The sequence below is a fragment of the Hyla sarda genome, chromosome 9 (genome assembly GCF_029499605.1).
Source record: "Hyla sarda isolate aHylSar1 chromosome 9, aHylSar1.hap1, whole genome shotgun sequence".
In the NCBI taxonomy this organism is placed as follows: Eukaryota; Metazoa; Chordata; class Amphibia; order Anura; family Hylidae; genus Hyla; species Hyla sarda.
This window is the reverse complement of record NC_079197.1, coordinates 190,982,658-191,001,451: the sequence shown is the minus strand read 5'-3', so window position 1 is coordinate 191,001,451 and position 18,794 is coordinate 190,982,658. Positions and strand designations below refer to the sequence as shown.

The window sequence follows — 18,794 nt, the reverse complement described above, 5'->3', positions numbered from 1 at the left end:
TAATATATATCTTTGCTCCGTGCTGCAGAATCCCATTGAAATCAATTCCCACAGAATTCTGCTCGGAGATTCCGTCACGTGAACATATTCTGTAAACGTGAATCCTCTTATATCTCACAAAATAAAAGGTAAATGCGTTCAGGAGATTGAATTCCCACGTGTAATCTGCTGGGATAATTCTGCTTGTTAATTCCGATGCAGCAGAGTCCTATTCCTTTTGTCAGTGCGATTCTGCTGCACCGAGCACACGGCGGAAACATCTGCGGCGGAACTAAAGATTCCAGTTCACCTGTGAATTCTTTCTGCGGAACATGCTTGGAAATGCATTGTTGTGTAAGGAGACGGCGCATTTATGACATGTTCCTAAATATTCAGGGCGGACATTCTGCTGTCTTGTCCCAATGTATTCTGTAACACACGTCAGAGAGGACACCAGTGCCTCCAAACCAGTGCGCCTCCAGCCATTGCAAAACTACAACGTCCAGCATGCCCGGACAGCTGCAGGCACACTGGTCGGGAAATAGCGGAGTTCACAAATGTGCAGATTTGCGAGTGAAATCTAGAAGAAAAATTCAGCTTGGAATTTGTGTTGCAGCAGAGTCCCCTTCTTTTCAGTGGGATTCTGCTGCACCGAGCACACGGCGTAAACATCGGCCGCAGAAATCCTGATTCCAGTTGACCTATCGATTCTTTCTGCAGAATCCGCTAGAAAATGCATTGCCGTCTATGGGGACGTCGTATTTATTACGTTTTACTTAATTCCGCCATGTGAACAGAGCCTGATAGTGTTGTTTTTTTGGCGCCAATGTATTCTGTAGTACACACATTTGTATCGAGCACAACAGTGTTTTCAGACCAGTGTGCCTCCAGCTGTTGCAAAAATACAACTCCCAGCATGCCCGGACGGCAAAGGGCTGTCTGACCATGCTAATATTTTTTGTTTTGCAACAGCTGGAGGCACAATGGTTGGAAATCGGCGGAGTTCACAAACATCTGCTGCGTAAAACCTGATTCCAGTTGACATGATGGCGTTATTTATTTGGCGCCAATGTATTCTGCAGCACGCACACACGTGCATCGAGTTCCCCAGTGTTTCCCTACCCAGCCGTTGCCTGTCTGGGCATGCTAGGAGTTGTAGTTTTGCAACAGCTGGAGGTACACCGGTCGGGGAAACAGTGGCTTTCACAAACATGTGGCTTTGCCTTTAAAGGGGTATTCCAGGTAAAACCTTTATATATATATATCAACTGGATCCGGAAAGTTAAACAGATTTGTAAATTATTTCTATTAAAAAATCTTAATCCTTCCAATAGTTATTAGCTTCTGAAGTTTTCTGTCTAACTGCTCAATGATGATGTCACGTCCCGGGAGCTGTGCATGATGGGAGAATATCCCCATAGGAACTGCACAGCTCCCGGCGTGAGTCATCAGAGAGCAGTTAGACAGAAAACAACAACTCAACTTTAGAAGCTAATAACTATTGGAAGGATTAAGATTTTTTAATAGAAGTAATTTACAAATCGGTTTAACTTTCCGGAGCCAGTTGATAAATAAAAAAAGTTTTGGCCTGGAATACCCCTTTAAGGGCCAGGAAAGGGTTAACAAGCAGTTGCAACCGATTTTCAATCCTTTCCCTTGGAAACATTGTATCAAACAGTAACAAACAATAAATACAAAATAAAGAGGCAGAAGAATATTTTCTGAGGATTGGCGAAAATTCAGCTTGGAAAATTCCGCAGCAGCAGAGTCCCCTTGTTTTCAATGGTATTCTGCTGCACCGAGCACACGGCGGAAACTGGCGGAAATCTGCTGCGAAAATCTCAATTCTGGTTGACATGTCAATTCTCGTTGTCTATGGAAACGGCATATTCACCAAATTTAGCACAATTTTCATAAAAAATTATGTTGCATGAAAATAGCCAGATGGCGTTGTTTATTTGGTGCCAATGTATTCTGTAGCTCATGCATTGAGTACACCAGTGTTACCGAACAAGAGTGCCCCCAGCTGTTGCAAAGGGTCTGGACAGCCATTGGCAACAGCTGGAGGCACTTTGTTTGGAATAGACAGGTCATTGGCTATCCAGGCATGCTGGGAGTTGCAGTTTTTCAACAGCTGGAGGCACCCTGGTTGGGAAACATAGGTCTTTAGTTGTCATGTCATGGTGGGAGTTGCAGTATGGCAACAGTTGGAGGCACACTGATTGGGAAACATTGGTCTTTAGTAGTCTTGGCATGGTGGGAGTGGTAGTATGGCAATAGTTGGAGACTTGCTGGGTGGGTAACAGCAGCCAATGGCTGTCTGGGCATGCTGGGAGTTGTAGTTTTGCAACAGCTGGAGGCACTCTTGTTGGAAAAAAACATTAGTGTTTGGCTGTCCGGGCATGCTGGGAGTTGCAGTTTTGCAACAGCTGGAGGCACTCTTGTTGGAAAAAACACTTGTCTTTGGCGGTCTGGGCATGCTGGGATTTGGAGTTTTGCAACAGCTGGAGGCACACTGGTTGGGAAACACTGATCTTTGACTGTCTGAGCATGCTGGAAGTTGTAGTTTTGCAACAGCTGGAGGCACGTGTCAGGAAACACCGGCGATCACCAACATGATTAAAGCCCTGGAAAGGGTTAACAGGCAGTTGCAAACAGCAGCAAAAGATTTAGAATCCTTTCCTCCTGGAAACAATGTATCAAACGGTAACAAACAATAAATACAAAACGAAGAGGCAGAAGAATGGCGGCGATAAGTGCGATAATTGGGAGAGAATTGTCAGACAGGATGTGCAGAGAAGGTTCTGCGCCCCACAAGGCTCCGGTGCTCTGCTCGATAGGCCCTTGATTGTTCAGCCTAGAGATTCATTTCCTGGTTGGGAGGGAGCACTCGGAGGAGAAGAATCCTTCCCTGCCGCCTTAAAGGGAGACTGAGCCTAAAGAGAGGAGAAAATCCAAATAAAGGCTGGAGGCGACCGTAGGGACCGCGGGGGGACACATTGTAAAGGAGCTGACACTGTCCTTAAGGAGGGACCACTCAGTATTAATAAAGAGATATTAGGCATCTGTCACATCAACCCCCCTAATACCACCCACCCCGCACCCGCCTGGCATTGGGTGACACGGATTTGACAAGACGATTGTGGTGGTCGGGACGGGGAGGGGGGGGCAGGTAAAAAATGGATAACCAGCAGCAAGCAGCTGCCGGAGGAGAGGACTCCCCAGGAAAGAACCCCAAAGAATCGAAAAGGAAACCCAACGACCAAGACGACAGCAAAAATAAACCAAAGCTGGTGAGTTGTCCTGAGCCTGTGCCCTGCCTCCAATGTGCGGCGGGGGGCATGGCCAGGTGACATTTCTCATGCTTGTTGCTGCTGCTGCCCCCTTTGTCGGAGATGCAGGCAGTATGGCAGTATGTGATCATGTTTATTCCTCTGTCCCCCTTTGTCGGAGATGCAGGCAGTATGGCAGTATGTGATCATGTTTATTCCTCTGTCCCCCCTTGTTGGAGATGCAGGCAGTATGGCAGTATGTGATCATGTTTATTCCTCTGTCCCCCCCTGTCGGAGATGCAGGCAGTATGTGATCATGTTTATTCCTCTGTCCCCCTTGTCGGAGATGCAGGCAGTACTGTATGTGATCATGTTTATTCCTCTGTCCCCCTTGTCGGAGATGCAGGCAGTATGGCAGTATGTGATCATGTTTATTCCTCTGTCCCCCCTTGTTGGAGATGCAGGCAGTATGGCAGTATGTGATCATGTTTATTCCTCTGTCCCCCTTGTCGGAGATGCAGGCAGTATGGCAGTATGTGATCATGTTTATTCCTCTGTCCCCCTTGTCGGAGATGCAGGCAGTATGTGATCATGTTTATTCCTCTGTCCCCCTTTGTCGGAGATGCAGGCAGTATGGCAGTATGTGATCATGTTTATTCCTCTGTCCCCCTTTGTCGGAGATGCAGGCAGTATGGCAGTATGTGATCATGTTTATTCCTCTGTCCCCCTTGTCGGAGATGCAGGCAGTATGGCAGTATGTGATCATGTTTATTCCTCTGTCCCCCTTGTCGGAGATGCAGGCAGTATGTGATCATGTTTATTCCTCTGTCCCCCTTTGTCGGAGATGCAGGCAGTATGGCAGTATGTGATCATGTTTATTCCTCTGTCCCCCCCTTGTCGGAGATGCAGGCAGTATGGCAGTATGTGATCATGTTTATTCCTCTGTCCCCCTTGTCGGAGATGCAGGCAGTATGGCAGTATGTGATCATGTTTATTCCTCTGTCCCCCCTTGTCGGAGATGCAGGCAGTATGGCAGTATGTGATCATGTTTATTCCTCTGTCCCCCCTTGTCTACCCCCTTTGGCTTCTCTTCTTAATGATGCTGGGAGAGGGAGGAGATGTTCATCCAACCATAGATAGGAGGGGTGTACGGGAGCAGGGGTGACACTCACAGAGCATTAGACGGCTGTCTGACTGTCACATCTGGGCTCAGGCACCTGGAGGGTCTCTCCCTGTAGCACTCGGGCACCTGGGGGTCTCTTTATTGTATGACATGTAATGACTGAACGATCAATAAAGCTCTTTCAATAACGGTCTCTCCCTGCAGCATCTTCTGCACATGATAGGAGGTGCAGGGTGACCCCCGTAACGTGAGGACAGATCCTATAGGATGGTCCGTTATGTAGAATAATAGACCAGCAGAGTTCACCCGCTCACCCCAGTGACGCCAAGCGTCTGCGCCCGGACAGGTGCAACCAAACACCGGCAGAAATAGATGAAAAAGAAGGAAGAATCCAGCGCAGTCCTCGTGTGATTTCAGGACTTTATTCGGGCACCGACAGTAACAGGATAAAAGTAACGCGTTTCAGCAGGGTAACCTAGCATTGCTCATGTATGAATAAGATTAGGTTACCTGGCTGAAACGCGTTACTTGTATCCTGTTACTGTCGGTGCCCGAATAAAGTCCTGAAATCACACGAGGACTGCGCTGGATTCTTCCTTCTTTTTCATTATGTAGAATAATGAACCGGCTACAAATGTATCAAGAATTCATTCAGTGACTAGTCAGTCTGTTCTCAAAACTGTGGATCTCAAGATTTAGCAAAACTACAACTCCCAGCATGCCCAGAAGGCCATGTGCTGCAAAACTACAACTCCCAGCATGCCCAGACAGCCAGGTGTTTTAAAACTACCACTCCCAGCATGCCCAGAAGGCCAGGTGTTTTAAAACTACAACTCCCAGCATGCCCAGAAGGCCATGTGTTGCAAAACTACAACTCCCAGCATGCCCAGACAGCCAGGTGTTTTAAAACTACAACTCCCAGCATGCCCAGAAGGCCAGGTGTTTTAAAACTACAACTCCCAGCATGCCCAGACAGCCAGGTGTTGCAAAACTACAAATCGCAGCAGGCCGCTGGCTGTCTGGGCATGCTACTGGTTTTTGCCCTTTTACTTTACTATAAATACCCAATAAAGTGCCACATTTTTGCCAATGTAAATGAAAAATGACTCATCATATCAGGACACATGAGGATATGTGTTATATATATATATATATATATATATATATATATATATATATATATATATATATATATATATGAGAGAGTAAATCAAACCCATTGTAAAGATAAACAGTTAAAGGGGCATTCCGCTATCAGAAAATGATATTTACATAAAACACTAAAATAGTTTTATCACACATTTTACTGACTTCACCTTTTGTGTGGTTCCCCATTGACAGGATGTTGTGTAGTTCTTGTCAGTGTGGTGTTGTCTCTAGATCCCTGGCTCTTCCCCCTCTCCTGACAGGAAGTTGTGTAGCCCTCTAATTGTCAGTGTGGTGTTGTCTCTAGATCCCTGGCTCTTCCCTCTCTCATTACAGGAAGTTGTTTAGACCTCTCATTGTCAGTGTGGTGTTGTCTCAAGGGCTCACTGCCTCCTCCCTCTCTCCCATCATCCTCTGCTGTCTCAGGAGGTGTGGCCGGATCTTGTCTCTGACATCTAGCCACGCCCCCTGAGTGATGTCATCACCTCTGACCAGCCCCTGCAGTCTACATCCCCATCTACCTCTCATTTACATGTATGGGGGAGATTTAGCCAAACCTTTGCCAAGGAAAAGTTGACCAGTTGCCCACAGCAGCCAATCAGATTGGCCCTTTCAAAAATGAAAGAAGCGATCTGATTGGTGGCTGTTGTCACCTGATGAACTTTTTCTCTGCACTGGTTTTGATAAATCTCCCTCATATATCTTTATGGTGACATTTAGGGAAGAATGAGGGTGTGATTACAGCTATACCACAGGCAGGGGAGCAGACAGAAAGTGAATACAGCAGCTCTAGGGTGGAAGAACTATGATGAGAAGCTGAGGGAAAGCAATGCATTTTGGGAGTTGTAGTACTGAGCACCTTACATAACATATCACTTTCACTTCTGGCCCAGAGAGATATGAGCGATATAATGTGGTGTGAGCGCAGGGCGGTATCGCGCGGTATTTATGCCTATAGTGTTGTGTAATATTAGATGTTTTGTATAAACAATATCAGAAAAAACTACAAAAATGCTCAATATGCTGTAAAAATCTTATGATTTCACAATTCCGGAGTCTCCTGGGATCAGTTGCCTGGGAGTCGTCTTCTTTTATGTTTGAAGTTTCTAGTTGCCTGAAGCGTCGGCGTTTTGTACCGCGATACGTTCTGCGCCGTTTGGATCTACTTTGTGTCGGATCGTCAGTATTTTCATGTAATGAACCAACACTGACCCGTCCACTGTCTGATAATGTTCCCAAAACGCTCCAGATTTCATGCACATTTACCCTCTGACTATAATGGGGTTCAAAATCAACAATGGCGCGGACGAGCGGACGAGCAAAGTAAAGTTTGACACTTCAGTTATACATTGGGGGAATTTAGCAACACCCTCGGATTCACAATTGGTGGGTCAGACACACAAGACAGATTTTGGACAATATTGTCACAAAAAATTATTTATTATTATTAATTATTATTGTTGTTGTTGTTATTATTAATTATTATTATTATTATTGTTGTTATTTATTGTTGTTATTATTATTATTATTATTAATTATTGTTGTTGTTGTTATTTATTGTTGTCGTTATTATTATTAATCATTATTATTGTTGTTGTTATTTATTGTTGTTGTTATTATTATTAATTATTATTATTGTTTTTGTTGTTATTTATTGTTGTTGTTATTATTATTATTAATTATTATTGTTGTTATTATTATTAATTATTATTATTGTTGTTATTATTATTAATTATTATTATTGTTGTTGTTGTTATTTATTGTTGTCGTTATTATTATTATTATTAATCATTATTATTTGTTTATGACATTTTTCTTGTATAGTGCAGCGCAGTGTATGGGTGAATTCACACTGAGTAAAGTTCAAGGAATTGGAGCATAAAAATTCGGTACAAAATATTTTTTTTATTTTCCGCGCATAATTCTGGCGTAATTTGAGCAAAATTTGCAGGTATTATGCCCCGATTACGCGAGAATTACACTCGCATTTCGAACGGATTTTGAGCTGATTTCGCACCCATGATTATCGCTTGATTTCAGCATTATTTCCGCTTGATTTCCACGTACATTCCGTTCATTTCACGCTACAATACGCTTATTATCCGCGCGTATTACGCTCGAAATCAGCGCGAATTACGCGCAAAATATTTTAGACCTGAAAATTATTTTTACCATTGACTTCAATGCAGTTCTGCTTGCGGATTTCACATGAAGAATTAACATGTCCTTTCTTCAAGCGGAAAGGAATGCCGCGAGGGTAATTTCCGCAGTGTGAACGGAAGAGCGTAAAATACATTAAAGTCAATGGAAGGGGAAGATGTTCAATTGTCACTAGCGGAGAAATCAAGAGGAATTGCGCGAGAAAATTACTCTTGAATTACTCAGTGTGAATGCATCCTATTAGAGCAGTGTTTCCCAACCAGGGTGCCTCCAGCTGTTGCAAAACTACAACTCCCAGCATGCCCGGACAGCCTTCGGCTGTCCGGGCATGCTGGGAGTTGTAGTTTTGCAACAGCTGGAGGCACCCTGGTTGTTAAACACTGTATTAGAGAATAATGTAGAGGTTCTTGTGTATGCCTTGTGTTTACCTGTTTTAGCTGATGTGGCAGGCATGGGGTTTTCAGCCATACTGATTGTAATTCCATCCCTTATATTATTCTCTCATGCTGCCTTTATTTCCCATGAATCATCTGGCTTTGCAGAGAGATGGGTGGAGTCTCATTACTGCAGTTCACCCAATGAGACTGATCACCTGGCTGGAATCAAGCAATCAGAAGCCTAAACTACTGAGCCGTATAAGTGTATTGGGTGTATTGGTTCACATTATGTGCATTTTTGGTGCATTTTTAGAGAAATATTGTCATAAGGTGAAGGTGATTTGATCTATAACAACATTTGTGGTTTTTTTATTTAATTTTTTTTTACATCTTTTTACTGACATTTGAGAAATCCCTGTAAAATAGTCCCATTTTGTTGTGATTTCAGTGAGCGAAGCCTCATGGAAAATATATAACTACTATATATACTGATCCCATAAAGATAGCAGCAGTATACAGATAGAGCTGGAGGGAAGATGTATGACTACTATATATCCTGATCCCATAGAGATAGCAGCAGTATACAGATAGAGCTGGAGGGAAGATGTATGACTACTATATATCCTGATCCCATAGAGATAGCAGCAGTATACAGATAGAGCTGGAGGGGAGATGTATAACTACTATATATACTGATCCCATAGAGATAGCAGCAGTATACAGATAGAGCTGGAGGGGAGATGTATAACTACTATATATACTGATCCCATAAAGATAGCAGCAGTATACAGATAGAGCTGGAGGGAAGATGTATAACTACTATATATCCTGATCCCATAGAGATAGCAGCAGTATACAGATAGAGCTGGAGGGAAGATGTATAACTACTATATATACTGATCCCATAAAGATAGCAGCAGTATACAGATAGAGCTGGAGGGAAGATGTATGACTACTATATATCCTGATCCCATAGAGATAGCAGCAGCATACAGATAGAGCTGGAGGGAAGATGTATAACTACTATATATACTGATCCCATAGAGAAAGCAGCAGTATACAGATAGAGCTGGAGGGGAGGTGTATAACTACTATATATTCTGATCCCATAGAGATAGCAGTAGCAGTATACAGATAGAGCTGGAGGGGAGGTGTATAACTACTATATATTCTGATCCCATAGAGATAGCAGCAGTATACAGATAGAGCTGGAGGGAAGACATATAACTACTATATTTACTGATCCCATAGAGATAGCAGCAGTATACAGATAGAGCTGGAGGGAAGATGTATGACTACTATATATCCTGATCCCATAGAGATAGCAGCAGTATACAGATAGAGCTGGAGGGAAGATGTATAACTATTATATATTCTGATCCCATAAAGATAGCAGCAGTATACAGATAGAGCTGGAGGGAAGATGTATAACTACTATATATACTGATCTCATAGAGATAGCAGCAGTATACAGATAGAGCTGGAGGGAAGATGTATGACTACTATATATACTGATCCCATAGAGATAGCAGCAGTATACAGATAGAGCTGGAGGGAAGATGTATAACTACTATATATACTGATCCCATAAAGATAGCAGCAGTATACAGATAGAGCTGGAGGGAAGATGTATGACTACTATATATCCTGATCCCATAGAGATAGCAGCAGTATACAGATAGAGCTGGAGGGAAGATGTATAACTATTATATATTCTGATCCCATAAAGATAGCAGCAGTATACAGATAGAGCTGGAGGGAAGATGTATAACTACTATATATACTGATCCCATAAAGAGCAGCAGTATACAGATAGAGCTGGAGGGAAGATGTATGACTACTATATATATACTGATCCCATAAAGATAGCAGCAGTATACAGATAGAGCTGGAGGGAAGATGTATAACTATTATATATTCTGATCCCATAGAGATAGCAGCAATATACAGATAGAGCTGGAGGGAAGATGTATAACTATTATATATTCTGATCCCATAAAGATAGCAGCAGTATACAGATAGAGCTGGAGGGAAGATGTATAACTACTATATATACTGATCCCATAGAGATAGCAGCAGTATACAGATAGAGCTGGAGGGAAGATGTATGACTACTATATATCCTGATCCCATAGAGATAGCAGCAGTATACAGATAGAGCTGGAGGGAAGATGTATAACTACTATATATACTGATCCCAAAGAGAAAGCAGCAGTATACAGATAGAGCTGGAGGGGAGGTGTATAACTACTATATATTCTGATCCCATAGAGATAGCAGCAGTATACAGATAAAGCTGGAGGGAAGATGTATAACTACTATATATTCTGATCCCATAGAGATAGCAGCAGTATACAGATAGAGCTGGAGGGAAGATGTATAACTACTATATATTCTGATCCCAAAGAGAAAGCAGCAGTATACAGATAGAGCTGGAGGGGAGGTGTATAACTACTATATATTCTGATCCCATAGAGATAGCAGCAGTATACAGATAGAGCTGGAGGGGAGGTATATAACTACTATATATTCTGATCCCATAGAGATAGCAGCAGTATACAGATAGAGCTGGAGGGAAGATGTATAACTACTATATATTCTGATCCCATAAAGATAGCAGCAGTATACAGATAGAGCTGGAGGGAAAATGTATAACTACTATATACTCTGATCCTATAGAGATAGCAGCAGTATACAGATAGAGCTGGAGGGAAGATGTATAACTACTATATATTCTGATCCCATAAAGATAGCAGCAGTATACAGATAGAGCTGGAGGGAAAATGTATAACTACTATATACTCTGATCCTATAGAGATAGCAGCAGTATACAGATAGAGCTGGAGGGAAGATGTATAACTACTATATATTCTGATCCCATAAAGATAGCAGCAGTATACAGATAGAGCTGGAGGGGAGGTATATAACTACTATATATTCTGATCCCATAGAGATAGCAGCAGTATACAGATAGAGCTGGAAGGAAGATGTATAATTATTATATATTCTGATCCCATAGAGATAGCAGCAGTATACAGATAGAGCTGGAGGGGAGATGTATAATTATTATATATTCTGATCCCATAAAGATAGCAGCAGTATACAGATAGAGCTGGAGGGAAGATGTATAACTATTATATATTCTGATCCCATAGAGATAGCAGCAATATACAGATAGAGCTGGAGGTAAGATGTATAACTACTATATATTCTGATCCCATAGAGATAGCAGCAGTATACAGATAGAGCTGGAGGGGAGGTGTATAACTACTATATATACTTATCACATAGAAATATCAGCAGTATACAAATAGAGCTGTAGGGAAGATGTATAACTATATTATATATTCTGATCCCATAGAGATAGCAGCAGTATACAGATAGAGCTGGAGGGAAGATGTATAACTACTATATATTCTGATCCCATAGAGATAGCAGCAGTATACAGATAGAGCTGGAGGGGAGGGGTATAACTACTGTATATCCTGATCCCATAGAGATAGCAGCAGCAGTATACAGATAGAGCTGAAGGAGGGGTGTATAACTACTATATATCCTGATCCCATAGAGATAGCAGCAGCAGTATACAGATAGAGGTAATGGGGAGGTTTATGACTACTATATATACTGATCATATGAAGATAGCAGCAGTATACAGATAGAGCTGGAGGGGAGGTGTATAACTACTATATATACTTATCACATAGAAATATCAGCAGTATACAGATAGAGCTAAAGGGGAGAAGTCTGGGAACTGCCAGGTAGGATCTAATAAGTGATAATGTCAGCTGAACCATGACAAACCACGTCCGTATAATTTTCTGTGGGTCAGTCAGGTGATCACATGACTCAGTTACAGTATTGAAATACATGGATGAAGCTGTGCTGGAATGAAACAGATGATGCTGTATGACAAGAGATGCTGAGTGTGCACAATATCAGAACAATAAGCCTGGGGGGCACGTCGTCCTGTCGGGTCGTGCGCCAAACTTTGTCCACAACTTATTTTTACACCCATTTTCTTTTAGTCCATTTTGCACCATAAAATACTTGACATTCGTTAATCTCATTTTTGGAGTAAAATAATGATCAGTCAGATTGTGTTTTGTACAGTTGTATTTTTTGGTCATTATAGGTAAATTTGCTCCAATAATTAATATATATTTTTTTTTACTTTAAATAATTTGGACCAAAATCTGTAGCAGCAAAATCTTCTGATGTGATTTTTGGTGCAGAAATGCTGCGGATGCTGGGAGTTGTTGTTCCTTGCAGGGAGTGGCAGAGATTTGTCAGGTATAATCACCTGAGCGCTGTGCGGACTCACAATCTGCTGCTCTGCTCCTCGGGGCCCCTGTAATCTGGGGCTGAGTTCACCACAAATCATCTCCCAGGGGCCCCAGTCTGTTGATCAGAGATTCCCAGTGCAGTTGCCCAGTAGAGTAAGCGGCATCATACGGACGAGGGGGCGCCGGCTGCAGCATGATGGTGAGTCTGCATGATCTTGGGGTGTCCGGGCACTCTGTAATAATCTGGGGGTGATTATAGGGGGGGGGGGGGGGTATTAAAGTAATTGCCCCAGAACTACTGCCCCCCACAGGTCAGTGCTCAGTGCGATTCATCTATTATTGTAAAAGCAGAGGAAGATAGAGAGCAGCACAGAGTATTTCAGGAGGAGAGTATGTGAACCATGTGTAGGGGGAGGAGCCTGACACCATGTGCTCTTATGAGGGCAAAACTAAAGCCTTAAGACCAGGGCCGCCTCTGCCTATAGACAAAATAGGCAGCTGCCTAGAGCGCCATCCTGATGGGGGGCACCGATCTGCCTGCTGAAAGAAAGAGACAACCAGCATCCAAACCATTCGCTCAGCCAGCAGCATGAGGGGGTTTGTTACAGTGTGTCACCCCAGTAGTAAGGAAATTACATGGGGAGGTTTGTTACAGTGTGTCACCCCAGTAGTAAGGAGATTACATGAGGAGGAGGATTGTTACAGTGTGTCACCCCAGTAGTATGGAGATTACATGAGGAGGAGGATTGTTACAGTGTGTCAGCCCAGTAGTAAGGAGATTACATGAGGAGTAGGTTTGTTACAGTGTGTCACCCCAGTAGTAAGGAGATTACATGAGGAGAAGGTTTGTTACAGTGTGTCACCCCAGTAGTAAGGAGATTACATGGGGAGGAGGTTTGTTACAGTGTGTCACCCCAGTAGTAAGGAGATTACATGAGGAAGAGGTTTGTTACAGTGTGTCACCCCAGTAGTAAGGAGATTATATGAGGAGGAGGTTTGTTACAGTGTGTCATTCCAGTAGTAAGGAAATTACATGAGGAGGATTGTTACAGTGTGTCACCCCAGTAGTAAAGAGATTACATGAGGAGGAGGTTTGTTACAGTGTGTCACCCCAGTAGTAAGGAGATTACATGAGGAGGGGGTTTGTTACAGTGTGTCACCACAGTAGTAAGGAGATTACATGAGGAGGAGGTTTGTTACAGTGTGTCACCCCTGTAGTAAGGAGATTACATGAGGTGGGGGTTTGTTACAGTGTGTCACTCCAGTAATAAGGAGATTACATGAGGAGGGGGTTTGTTACAGTATGTCACCCCAGTAGTAAGGAGATTACATGAGGAGGAGGTTTGTTACAGTGTGTCAGCCCAGTAATAAGGAGATGACATGAGGAGGAGGTTTGTTACAGTGTGTCACCCCAGTAGTAAGGAGATTACATGAGGTGGGGGTTTGTTACAGTGTGTCACTCCAGTAATAAGGAGATTACATGAGGAGGGGGTTTGTTACAGTATGTCACCCCAGTAGTAAGGAGATTACATGAGGAGGGGGTTTGTTACAGTGTGTCACTCCAGTAATAAGGAGATTACATGAGGAGGGGGTTTGTTACAGTATGTCACCCCAGTAGTAAGGAGATTACATGAGGAGGAGGTTTGTTACAGTGCGTCACCCCAGTAGTAAGGAGATTACATGAGGAGGAGGATTGTTACAGTGTGTCACCCCAGTAGTAAGGAGATTACATGAGAAGGAGGTTTGTTACAGTGTGTCACCCCAGTAGTAAGGAGATTACACGAGGAGGAGGTTTGTTACAGTGTGTCATCCCAGTAGTAAGGAGATTACATCAGGAGGAGGTTTGTTACAATGTGTCACCCCAGTAGTAAGAGATTACATGAGGAGGAGGTTTGTTACAGTGTGTCATCCCAGTAGTAAGGAGATTACATGAGGAGGAGGTTTGTTACAATGTGTCACCCCAGTAGTAAGAGATTACATGAGGAGGAGGTTTGTTACAGTGTGTCACCCCAGTAGTAAGGAGATTACATGAGGAGGAGGTTTGTTACAGTGTTTCACCCCAGTAGAAAAGAGATTACATGAGGAGGAGATTTGTCACAGTGTGTCACCCCAGTAGTAAGGAGATTACATGAGGAGGGGGTTTGTTACAGTGTGTCACCCCAGTAGTAAGGCGATTACATGAGGAGGAGGTTTGTTACAGTGTGTCACCCCAGAAGTAAGGAGATTACACGAGGAGGAGGTTTGTTACAGTGTGTCATCCCAGTAGTAAGGAGATTACATCAGGAGGAGGTTTGTTACAATGTGTCACCCCAGTAGTAAGAGATTACATGAGGAGGAGGTTTGTTACAGTGTGTCATCCCAGTAGTAAGGAGATTACATGAGGAGGAGGTTTGTTACAATGTGTCACCCCAGTAGTAAGAGATTACATGAGGAGGAGGTTTGTTACAGTGTGTCACCCCAGTAGTAAGGAGATTACATGAGGAGGAGGTTTGTTACAGTGTTTCACCCCAGTAGAAAAGAGATTACATGAGGAGGAGATTTGTCACAGTGTGTCACCCCAGTAGTAAGGAGATTACATGAGGTGGGGGTTTGTTACAGTGTGTCACTCCAGTAATAAGGAGATTACATGAGGAGGGGGTTTGTTACAGTATGTCACCCCAGTAGTAAGGATATTACATGAGGAGGAGGTTTGTTACAGTGTGTCACCCCAGAAGTAAGGAGATTACATGAGGAGGAGGTTTGTTACAGTGCGTCACCCCAGAAGTAAGGAGATTACATGAGGAGGAGGTTTGTTACATTGTGTCACCCTAGAAGTAAGGTGGGGCGTGTCAAAGGGCGTGTCAAAGGAGATTACATGAGGAGGAGGTTTGTTACAGTGTGTCACCCCAGTAGTAAGGAGATTACATGAGGAGGAGGTTTGTTACAGTGTTTCACCCCAGTAGAAAAGAGATTACATGAGGAGGAGATTTGTCACAGTGTGTCACCCCAGTAGTAAGGAGATTACATGAGGAGGGGGTTTGTTACAGTGTGTCACCCCAGTAGTAAGGAGATTACATGAGGAAGGGGTTTGTTACAGTATGTCACCCCAGTAGTAAGGATATTACATGAGGAGGAGGTTTGTTACAGTGTGTCACCCCAGAAGTAAGGAGATTACATGAGGAGGAGGTTTGTTACAGTGCGTCACCCCAGAAGTAAGGAGATTACATGAGGAGGAGGTTTGTTACATTGTGTCACCCTAGAAGTAAGGTGGGGCGTGTCAAAGGGCGTGTCAAAGGAGATTACATGAGGAGGAGGTTTGTTACAGTGTGTCACCCCAGTAGTAAGGAGATTACATGAGGAGGAGGTTTGTTACAGTGTTTCACCCCAGTAGAAAAGAGATTACATGAGGAGGAGATTTGTCACAGTGTGTCACCCCAGTAGTAAGGAGATTACATGAGGAGGGGGTTTGTTACAGTGTGTCACCCCAGTAGTAAGGAGATTACATGAGGAAGGGGTTTGTTACAGTATGTCACCCCAGTAGTAAGGATATTACATGAGGAGGAGGTTTGTTACAGTGTGTCACCCCAGAAGTAAGGAGATTACATGAGGAGGAGGTTTGTTACAGTGCGTCACCCCAGAAGTAAGGAGATTACATGAGGAGGAGGTTTGTTACATTGTGTCACCCTAGAAGTAAGGTGGGGCGTGTCAAAGGGCGAAGCCAATGGGTGGAGTCAAGGGACGGCAAAAATAGCTTATGCGTAGGGTGGCAAAAATACTTGCACCAGTTCTGGTTATGACAATTTTTGGTCCCATAGACTTTACTAAATATGGACAGGGATGTGGAAATCCTATCGCCCGACGCCCAGGACATGTAGTTCCGGGTGCCAGGCAGGTGAATTGTTCATAGATTTAGCCCTGTTTCGGGCAACTAGGGCTGGAGTGACTCCCCCTTTTTTTTATATAATGCCGGTGTGAGGTGCGGGAGCGGATGCAGACTTGCATGGGACGCAAGTCTGCACCTCACAGAGGCACTCAGGGTGTATGGAGCGGCTCCTGACTCCTGCATGCTCCATTCTCGGGGCCCCCGACTGATTTCAATAGCCAGGGGCCGCTGCTAATAGCCCGGGATGCAGCGATCGGCCGGCTATTAACCCTTGCAGTGCGATAGCGGGGGACGATCCCCTGTGGAGGACTTACCTCTGCATTCATAGCTGCCCTCATAGATCTGCATTTGATTTTGCCGGCCATGAGCAGACTCAACCAAATGAACACGATCAATGGAGTTCAATAGAACTGCATTGATCTGTATGAGGAATCTAAATGATTCCTCCTAATAAAGTGTATTTAAGGAATGATCGCACCCCCCCGCAGACACGGCGCCACGGCAGCAACGGACGCCGCACAGCACCACACCAGTCTGACTGGGAGCACATGGTAAGTGAGCTGTTACACCTTGTTCACACTGGTGTGGTGCTGTGCGGTGTCCGTTGCTGCCGTGGCGCCGTGTCTGCGGGGGGGGGGGGGGGTGCGGCCCATGGACTGGTTTGAGTGGTGTTGGGTCTGCTCTGCCAGTGGGTCGTTCCCCCTGTGGGCACTGGTGTCGCGGCGGTGGTGGTCGCCGCCTGGTGCTACACCATTTTATGCTAGGGACGTTAGGGACCCACTCTGAATAGGTGGCCTTGACGTGGCGAGTGGGCTTGTACTTTTTGATCAAAAATGTATAATAACAACCTGTTAGTTTTTGATATTATGCTGAGAAGCAATCAGATCATTATACAAGATTGTAGATGTGCGGCCATGTCTGTTTTCTACTTGAGTATATATATGATTACAATTCTGCTTCCTAGGTTTATCTTATAAGGTTCCCTATACAGTGATCCCCCAACATACGATGGTAATCCATTCCAAATGGATATGTCAGGGCCATCGTAGGTTGGGGGGGTCACTGTATATATATGGTATGTCGGGGCCATCGTAGGTCAAGGGGTCACTGTATATATATGGTATGTCGGGGCCATCGTAGGTCGGGGGGGTCACTGTATATATATGGTATGTCGGGGCCATCGTAGGTCGGGGGGGTCACTGTATATATATGGTATGTCGGGGCCATCGTAGGTCGGGGGGTCACTGTATATATATATGGTATGTCGGGGCCATCGTAGGTCGGGGGGTCACTGTATATATATGGTATGTCGGGGCCATCGTAGGTCAAGGGGTCACTGTATATATATGGTATGTCGAGGCCATCGTAGGTCGGGGGGTCACTGTATATATATATATATATGGTATGTCAGGGCCATCGTAGGTCGGGGGGTCACTGTATATATATGGTATGTCGGGGCCATCGTAGGTCGGGGGGTCACTGTATATATATGGTATGTCGGGGCCATCGTAGGTCAAGGGGTCACTGTATATATATGGTATGTCGGGGCCATCGTAGGTCGGGGGGTCACTGTATATATATGGTATGTCAGGGCCATCGTAGGTCGGGGGGTGACTGTATATATATGGTATGTCGGGGCCATCGTAGGTCGGGGGGGTCACTGTATATATATATGGTATGTCGGGGCCATCGTAGGTCGGGGGGTCACTGTATATATATGATATATCGGGGCCATCGTAGGTTGGGGGGGTCACTGTATATATATGGTATGTCGGGGCCATCATAGGTCGGGGGGGTCACTGTATATATGTGGTATGTCGGGGCCATCGTAGGTCGGGGGGGGTCACTGTATATATATGGTATGTCGGGGCCATTGTAGGTCGGGGGGTCACTGTATATATATGGTATGTCGGGGCCATCGTAGGTCGGGGGGGGGGTCACTGTATATATATGGTATGTCGGGGCCATCGTAGGTCGGGGGGGGGTCACTGTATATATATGGTATGTCGGGGCCATCGTAGGTCGGGGGGTCACTGTATATATATATGGTATGTCGGGGCCATCGTAGGTCGGGGGGGTCACTCTATATATGGTATGTCGGGGCCATCGTAGGTCAAGGGGTCACTGTATATATATGGTATGTCGGGGCCATCGTAGGTCGGGGGGGTCACTGTATATATATATGGTATGTCGGGGCCATCGTAGGTCGGGGGGTCACTGTATATATATGGTATGTTGGGACCATCGTAGGTCGGGGGTCACTGTATATATATGGTATGTCGGAGCCATCGTAGGTCGGGGGGTCACTGTATATATATATGGTATGTCGGGGCCATCGTAGGTCGGGGGATCACTGTATATATATATGGTATGTTGGGACCACTGTAGGTCGGGGGGTCACTGTGTATATATGGTATGTCAGGGCCATCGTAGGTCGGGGGGTCACTGTATATATATATGGTATGTCGGGGCCATCGTAGGTCGGGGGGTCACTGTATATATATGGTATGTCGGGGCCATCGTAGGTCGGGAGGTCACTGTATATATATGGTATGTCGGGGCCATCGTAGGTCGGGAGGTCACTGTATA

At 44.5% G+C, this 18,794-nt stretch overlaps 1 protein-coding gene across 1 annotated transcript in view; it reads left to right on the top strand.

Annotated features, from left to right (window-relative positions):
• Positions 1 to 1,529: 1,529 nt before the first annotated feature.
• Positions 1,530 to 18,794, top strand: part of DIAPH2 (diaphanous related formin 2) — a gene marked incomplete in the record, with an annotated part of 1,463,478 nt that continues 1,446,213 nt past the window's right edge. Inside the window, 1 exon segment of the mRNA XM_056540556.1 lies at positions 1,530 to 3,272. Coding sequence (XP_056396531.1) covers positions 3,159 to 3,272 — 114 coding nt within the window.